This window comes from Haemaphysalis longicornis, unplaced genomic scaffold, assembly GCF_048455015.1.
Source record: "Haemaphysalis longicornis isolate Haplotype H1 unplaced genomic scaffold, Haemaphysalis longicornis Haplotype H1 scaffold_4, whole genome shotgun sequence".
Taxonomy (NCBI): domain Eukaryota; kingdom Metazoa; phylum Arthropoda; class Arachnida; order Ixodida; family Ixodidae; genus Haemaphysalis; species Haemaphysalis longicornis.
In genome coordinates this window covers 58939487-58947779 of record NW_027526361.1, presented here as the reverse complement: position 1 = coordinate 58947779, position 8293 = coordinate 58939487, and the positions used below count along the sequence as shown (strand labels likewise).

Here is an 8293-nt window from a genome sequence, read left to right as displayed (position 1 = left end):
CCTTATCGTAGTAGTAAAAATCGCGAACCCCTTTCGTCTGACGACGACGATGGTTGAACGCGAAGCTTTGTTATTATGAGTTCTTTGGTTGGGCAGTCCTATGCTGCGAGCATGTGCTACTTTAGTGGTACGCACCCCTTTTCTAGAATACCAAAAGCAACTCTCGGGTGTGCAGTCCGAAGGCCTAATGTCTCGGTTTTGGTTGTTGCGAATCGGTACCTGCTGCTTGGCGGTCGCTTCGACCGTGTCGGAATGGAGCATTCTACTTACGGCCACCGTAGTGAAAGGACGTAGGGTCATGTGCTCCCAAGGGGCGGCAATTGCGGCGCAGCCTAGCCGCGGAAACAGGATCGACGCGAATGATAACGAAGAGTATCAGATTATTTTGCCATCTCTGCCTACCGGGCGTATCGTTTTAAACACAGTTTTTCTTCATGGTGACGTGCGCGCTCGACCTTTTCGAGTAGAAGATTTCAGGGACACGCTGGCCAAGTCTGGTATGCTTTCCGAGGTAGTTGCCTTGGGGGCATATCAGATAAACCACATCTGGGCGGTGACGTTTAACAGCCCCGAAGCGACGAAAAAGATGCTTGCGACCGGCGAACTGCAAGTGAAGGGACGGCGCTGCCTGGTCATCGACCCGCAGGACCAAGAGGTGAAATTGAAACTTCACTGGCTGTTGTACGGTGTTGCGGACGAAGACATTCGGGCGGCGTTTGCGGCATATGGCAAAGTTAGCGAAGTCACCCGGGAACGCTGGCGAGTACAAGGTGTGCACGACAAAGGTTCCACCACCCGCACCGTGCTCCTCAAGCTGAAGGCCGGACTGAAGGTTGACGACTTGCCCCACCAAATTCGTGTGGCAGGTGAACTGGCCCTCGTTGTGGCCCCCGGCCGTCCCATGCAGTGCCTGCGCTGTCACACCGCCGGCCACGTACGGAGGGACTGCCAGGTGCCGCGCTGCTCCCGATGCCGGCGGTTCGGACACCGAGACGAGCAATGCGTCAAGACGTACGCGAATGTGACCGGGTCCACAGAGAGAGAGGATTCGATCGAGTTGCTTATGGACACAGCGGAAGCTGAGGAAGCAGCGAAAGGTGTGGGGGAGCATTCGACGGTGGAGGCGTCGACTGCTCCAGGTGGACCCAGCGGTGACGGTCTCAAGGACCCAGGCAAAGGCCGGCAACCGACAGAGGCGTTCCCACCTTTGCCTGTCCAACAGGCGGAAGGTGGTGTTGACGCCCCCTCTGTGGAAGTCACAACGGATGCAACTGAGCCATACGAGATGGAAACGAACGTCGCCTCTCCTGCTAGCAGCGTCGACGCGACCGCCAAGCGGTCCCACGAAGAGGCCGGCCACAAGGAGGGGGTGGAAGAAGGTGGCACCGGAGAGCCGCCGCAAAAGGCGGCAGTCGCGCGGCGGTCGTCCCTGCGACTACGGCCGAAAGTTCAGGCCGACCACAAACAGCCGGATACAACGCCGGGACAACTACAGCCTCCGGGAGGCCCAACAGCGGACGGACACGCCTAGCGACGGCGTGACGAGAACGGTAAGCACCATGCTCCCGGCCTCCACACCTCGTCTTTGTTTAAATGCCTACTGAAGCTCAGTTGACCTTTGCTACGCTTAACGTTCGAGGGCTCTCAGCAAAAAAGAAGCAAAGTCAGGTGCACCGCCTACTTACTGAGCAGGATTTAGACGTGGTGGCATTGCAGGAGACGAAAGTTGAAGGGGAGGATGAGACCGGGAGCATGGTGCAGCGCTTCACGGCCAGGTATTTTGCGTGTGTCAGTCATGCTGTAGGAAACTCTGCAGGCTGTGTGCTTTTTCTGAAAAAGCATTCAGGCCTGGAGGTTGAAAGTGTTCGATCGTGTGTTTTTGGTCGTTTCGTTGTGTGTGATTTCGCGTTGAATAACGTTGAATGGCGTGTGATTTGTCTGTATGCACCGAACGCGAGAGAGGATAGGCAGAATTTCTTTCGCACTCTACGTCAATACCTCACTAACGAGAGGCAAATTATAATGATGGGAGATTTCAACTGTGTGTTATCCCCGCAAGACAAGACAAGCAGCAGTCCTTACAAGGACGCAAGTACGGACTTGCTGGCCGAACTTATCGACGAGTTTGGGCTGGTAGATGTGGCAAAATGCCTTGAGAACGGTCGAGACGTGCGCTTCACCCACTTTCAGGGAACCAGTCACGCGCGGCTTGACAGATTTTATGTGTCGCTTGAATTAATCCCCAAATGCCAATCATATAGTGTACATCCAGTATCATTTTCAGATCACTGCCTTGTTAAATGTAGCGTCGGGCCCAGAAAACAAAAAACGACCTTTTCGTGGGACCTCTGGAAATTAAACGCTAAACTTCTAAAGGACGAAATCTTCACCGACACAGTTAAGGAAAAAATTGAAGAATTTAAAAATGAGGATAATAAAATCGGAGAACAATGAGAATTATTCAAAGAAGCAATTAAAGTTAAAGCCATCGAAAGATCAAGCTGCATAAGATACGAGGAAAAAATGAAAGAAGGAATGCTACGTCACACTCTACAAAGATTAACTATAGAGGAAGGGAAAACACCAGGTGTGTTTAAAGATGACATAGGCAAACTAAAACATCAACTTGAGTTAATGGACGAAGAACGCTATCGCGGAGCGCTCGTTCGTGCGAGAGCTGAACGATTAGCGATGGGGGAAACGCCCACCAAACGGGCGCTTGGAATTGAAAAAGCACGTGTTCGACAAAACACGATAGATAAAATCGAATGGGAAGGACGCGCGTCAAGCAAAAAAGAGGACATCCACCAGTTTTTCTTTGAATATTACCAACAGTTATTCGCGTATCGGCCCTGTAATCTAGAAACCTTTCGAAGGGAATATCTCAGCTGCATGCCAATTCTTGAGGACGAAACAAAAGACAGTTTGGAACAACCCATATCTGTTGAAGAAGTGAAGGCAGCTATAGATAATTTAAACCCTGGAAAGTCGCCCGGCCCAGACGGGCTAAGCGCGGCCTTCTATAAGCATTTCAAAGCCGAGGTTTCACCTATTTTAACGGCAATGTTTAATGAGGCATTCCGAATGAAAACCCTTCCACCATCGTATGCATCATCGCACACAGTTTTGATACCTAAAACAGAGGAAACTGAAAAATTAAAGTCTGTCACTTCATACCGACCAATAGCGTTGACCAACGTAGACTACAAGGTTTTTATGAAGGTGCTCGCGCAAAGGCTGCAGACAGTTATCACAACCCTTGTTGGACCGCACCAGACGTGCGGCATCAAAGGACGCACAATCACAACAAACATACACACCGCGCGGTGTGTACTCGAGTGTTGTGACGCCACTGGAGATGCCGTTGCACTTCTTCAACTAGACCTTCAAAAGGCATTTGATTGCGTCTCACACGATATTCTGCTCTCTATTTTGGACCACATCAAAGTGGGAGCCGTCATTAGAGACGGAGTGACCCTGGCGTACCACAAGTGTACGACGCGGTTAATTATAAACAAGTCACTGGGAGCGCCCATTAACGTGCAACGTTCGGTACGCCAGGGCTGCCCACTCAGCCCATTGCTTTTTTGCATATACATTGAAATGTTGTGTTTAATTATTATAAAGAACGATCAGATCCGAGGTTTCCGTTTACATACGCGTGAAGTGAAACTTCTTGCCTATGCGGACGATGTCGCGGTGTTTTGTCACAACAAGGAAAGTGTCGTTCACGTAGTCGAAATCGTGAAAAGGTTCGGCGTTGTCACAGGAAGCCTGGTGAACTGGGGAAAGTGTGTCGGGTTCTGGCACGGCGATTGGCCAACAACCCCAGAGTTTTTTGCCAACATCAACTGGGTTACTCATCCCGTCAAGTACTTGGGCACTCCACTGGAGTATTATAGAGACAGTGAGCCATATTGGCGTGCGCAAGCTCAAGAGCTGCGCGAGAAGGCTGACAATTGGAGGGGCTCTGGTTTATCCATGTTCGCAAGGGCAAACGTATGCAACGTATTTCTTGCCAGCAAATTGTGGTACGTGATGCAAGTTCTACATTGTTCGCGAGTGAATGTGCAGAAACTTCACCGCGTGTTCGCGGTGTTTGTTTGGGCCTCATGTTGGGAGAGAAGTAGCCGAACAAATCTTTTCAGGCGAGTTCAGGAAGGTGGGCTAGGGCTGACCCACTTGTTCGTGCGACAGCTTGTTAACAGGTTTTTATTTTTTCGCGATGTACGCGATCCTTTTTTGAGGACTGTCTGTCAGTTGCGGCTCGGGCGAGTTCTGCCCAATTTTGTTGTGACGAGCGGCCGCATGAGTGGTGGTCTCCATGGCTATTTAAAGGAAGTAGTCGACGCGGTGATGTTTCTGAGCGTGCGTTTTTCAAAAGAGTATTTGAGTACTGTTACACGGAGGAAATTGTATAATGATGTATGTAGCGTTATCCTTCCTGTTCCTATGTACCGAGCCTTATACGCTGGAGGCCCTGGGCAAAACGTTCTTAAGCGCGTGAGGAAAATGTTAGTACCGTCAGGGGTGAAGTCTTTCTTTTTTAAACTTCACACCAACACATTAACCACAAAGACGGATGGAAGAAAGGGGCCTGTTTGTTCCGTGGGGTACGCACTGTACACTGTGTAAAAAGTCAGAAACAGTAGATCACGTGTTCTTACACTGTTGGGAAGGTGTTTTCTTCTGGGACGTTCTTCAGAGGACTATGCGCAAGGAGCTCCCCCTGAGCCCACACGGAATCCGTTACCTGGCAGTGGATGACGATGATGGTATGCCATTGGACATGATAATGTTGTTGGGCCTCCAGAGTATTTGGCGAGCACGCTCGGCTTATGTCTACAGCGATGTAGACGCTCGGTCGTCGCGGGTGTATTTCGGGGAATATATTTCAAGGTATATAGAAGAACAGAAATTGCATGAATGTGTGCCGGAATGGCTTTCAAGTGTCGAGCCACTGGCAACGTTAAAACCCTTTTAAATGACAACGCCAGCCCTGGTCGGGTTGGTGGCGGTTTTTTTTCTTCTTTTTTTTTCAGTTTAGTGTCATTCATGTGTTGAACCCTGCATGTATTATGTTGTAAAGTGCAAACCTGGCAATAAAAAAAAAAAATGTCGGAATGGAGCAATCGAATAGACGCCAGCTTCATAACACGATGGACTCGGGTTCGATTCCGGCCCACGGAAGCGTTTTTTTTTTCTTTCACTTCACCTACGATAATTCATCATCATCAACAGAAAAAGTTGGCTTTCCTGCATGACGTATTAGTGTGCAAGGGCATCAGTGAGGAGACTAAAGCTTCGCTTTAATAATTCTGTCCTGTAGATTGAAGCATTTTTGTTTGCGCAACAGCTCTAGCGGTGGCGTCATCACACAAACGCGCGGCAACCCTCCCTCTCTACCGCAAGCGAACTCAGCTCGAGCGCTGAAACCAGAAGCGCGGCGCGCACGACCCCACCTCGGTCTCCTCCCACAGCGGGATAGGTGGAGCGCAGGAGCTCACCGGAGAAAGGCCGGACGCGCTAAGCGAGCGCGATGCCCCAGTATTGATCAGACGGCCGCGAGCTCGCGCACGCGGCTGGCGGGCTAGCTGCCGGGGTCCAAGAGCGGACCGACCGAACGTCCGACAACTTGCGAACACGACGACGCTATCGCTGGAGTCGCGGGCGTCCCATGGACGCGCGGCGTCTCAGCGGTCTCCCATGGCTGACGTCCCTGCAGCCGGAGACAACTGCGTGCTTCCTCCGCCTCGGATACTTCGACTAGCCACCGACCCACCTCGACGCACATCCATACCACGAGTGACGCTCTGCACGGGCCCCCAAGAGAACGGGAACCGCGGCCGGAGGGCGGGGAATTCGACAGGACTCAAGGCAACCGAAGGGCACACGAGACTTCGGCCGCCTTCGGACACCAGTCCCCGGGTGGTCGTCGTGCCGGCCTTGTGCACGAGCGTTGTCGACCCAGCTGGTCAGGACCTACCTCCCGTATTCTTCCCGTCGAGCGCACAAGAAGAAACGACCACGGCAGCCGGATTCCTGAGTGCCGGACACCAACTGGCTACGGCGGCTTCGACGCGAAGCTGCCGGACACTGGCCGTGCTTCTGCGTCTCCGGGTCACCCAGATCGTGCTCGGCATCGTGACTCTCGTTCTCGGCGCGTCGGCATGCCTCGATCCTCGTGCGCGCGAAACCCTGGCGTTCGGCGTGCCCACGGGATCGCTCACGCTCCTGGCTGCGTCGGGACATGTGCGGGCCGTGCGCAGAGACGGACCGTCGGGATTGCAAAGTAGGGCCTGTCCTCGACTCGGAGTACTGTGCGTGGCGATCGTGGCGGTGATCGCCAACGGTTTCCTCCTGGCGCTGTCGTTGCTGTCAGCCGGAACCGGCAGTTCTCACAATCAGCGCTCCCTGGGCGTGCTATTGACTTGCACGACACTGCCCGTGCTTCTGGTGGAGACGGCAGCGTCGTTAGTGCGGTGGGCGTGGGCGAGCCGCAAATGGACAGAGTGCTTGTCGGCCTAGGTGGGCTTTCGTGCCAAGTACTGTCTGTATTATCCCACGATACAGATACCGTGTCTCACTAAGTTAGATATTTCACCAGTGCCCTTGACGTCAATACCAAATCAATGTTGTCACAAGACAATTTGCGCTGATGGAATACGACTTTGGACTAACGAATCGGCATCATATTCACCCACCTCAACATCACCAGGAGCAGTCCCCACGGAAAGAAGACGCTCCGCAACCTGTTGATATCATCCAACATTTTGGGCTTTCAGCCTTTGATAGTCTTTCGAGACGGACATTGGAGATCGTAGCAGCTACATTGTGTGCTCATCCTTCAGATTGTTCACATGAAGGGCTAGACGTAGGCTCTTTGTCGGGTGTGTGCGTGGTGGAGACGACGGGCGGACGACCTGACTGGCGTGGCAGTTCTCGGTGAGTTTGTAGAGAACTTGACTGGTTGTTTCAGGGGCCGGCGCCCCACTCCGAACTTTCGCCCCCACGTGCGTCACAATAAATTGCGCCCCTTCTGTTGTTCCGTACAAAAGCTGGCTTCCTTTATGCGTTTGTGTTTGTCCGTTGTTAAGCAGCGCACGCATTCGCAATCGCTCGCTGCTCTCAGGGTGCGTTCCCTGCTACCGCGGGTATCGCTGATGGATTGAAGATTGATCAATCCATGGTTTCTGAATATGCGCGAAGATATGCTACCTCAATTACGTACATCATTCCCCATCAACCACTGTTTGTGCCACTTCTGTTACAGAAAGGCAGTATGCAGTACGAGCAGCTATAGTTTATTACAACTCATTGTTGCTTTCCCATTGCTCTATGCGAATATGTTCGGATGGCATGCCTTTCGAAGCAACGCTGAAGACAGTTGTAACGGAGTAAGCCCGTATATTTTGGGCATACTTGTAACGGTTAGTGTCCACAGGGAGAACAATCTGCTTTGGCATAGGATTATTAGAATGACCCTACCACGCTGTTCTCTCAGCCGTATTACTAAACAAATATTGGAGCGCGTATGACTAACGTACTCAGCTTAACAGTACAATACCCACCATCACTAACTAGTACTACTTCTACTAAGCATTATATGACATATATTATAAAGCGCATTAAATATACCCTACAGTGGTGGTGCCGATGAACGTGTTCATTCTTTCTACGCACCTGGATGCACATCGAAAGATATATAGTTATGTCCAACACAGAGTAGCGCTGCGTAATTAACTCCTCGCCCAAATACCTGTTCTAGTTCTTGCTTGGCTTATGTAGCGACTTTTTTAAAAGTGGCAAGTGAATATTTTTTTTTTTTGCTCCTGCAACTAAAACTAAGCCGCCCAATAGTTGCGATATGGCTTGAGGAATGTCCCACCAGCACGCGAACAATGCCCTGATTGACAAAAGTAAAACTGTTTGAGCAAGTTTGTAATTGTGCGGTGCAAGTAAATCCGTAATATTTATGTTTTGGTACTTCATAAGCACCTAATTCAAACACTAGACGTACCTTCGAGAAACTTAGGCATCGTTTCCCTTCGCTGATTGATTGGCTGTGGGGTTTAACGCGCCGAAGCTACACTTGGACTATGAGGCGCACCACACTGGGGGGCTCCGGATTAATTTGACAGACAGGGGATATTTAAAATATGCGGAAATCTCGACACACGCGCATTTTCTCTTTTCGCCTTCATTTGAAAAGCATCTGCCGCGGCCGGAATCCAAACCGCGTCCTTCGGCTCAGCAGCACAGCGCCATAGCCACTCAGGCACCACTGCGGGCC

The 8293-nt window shown here is 51.3% G+C and overlaps 2 protein-coding genes across 2 annotated transcripts; both read left to right on the top strand.

Annotated features, from left to right (window-relative positions):
• Positions 1 to 244: 244 nt before the first annotated feature.
• On the top strand, positions 245 to 4521 carry LOC144178767 (uncharacterized). Its single transcript, XM_077706874.1, has one exon. The coding sequence runs from the start codon at positions 299 to 301 to the stop codon at positions 1529 to 1531; it is 1233 nt and encodes a 410-aa protein (XP_077563000.1). The 5' UTR covers positions 245 to 298; the 3' UTR covers positions 1532 to 4521.
• Positions 4522 to 5564: 1043 nt separating this feature from the next.
• LOC144180366 (uncharacterized) lies at positions 5565 to 7053 on the top strand. The gene has a single exon (XM_077708727.1). The coding sequence runs from the start codon at positions 5707 to 5709 to the stop codon at positions 6526 to 6528; it is 822 nt and encodes a 273-aa protein (XP_077564853.1). The 5' UTR covers positions 5565 to 5706; the 3' UTR covers positions 6529 to 7053.
• The last annotated feature ends 1240 nt before the right edge of the window (positions 7054 to 8293 follow it).

Coding starts and splice junctions, on each gene's coding strand:
- LOC144180366 (XM_077708727.1), top strand. CDS start 5,707: ATGGCTGACGTCCCTGCAGCCGGAGACAACTGCGTGCTTCCTCCGCCT.
- LOC144178767 (XM_077706874.1), top strand. CDS start 299: ATGTGCTCCCAAGGGGCGGCAATTGCGGCGCAGCCTAGCCGCGGAAAC.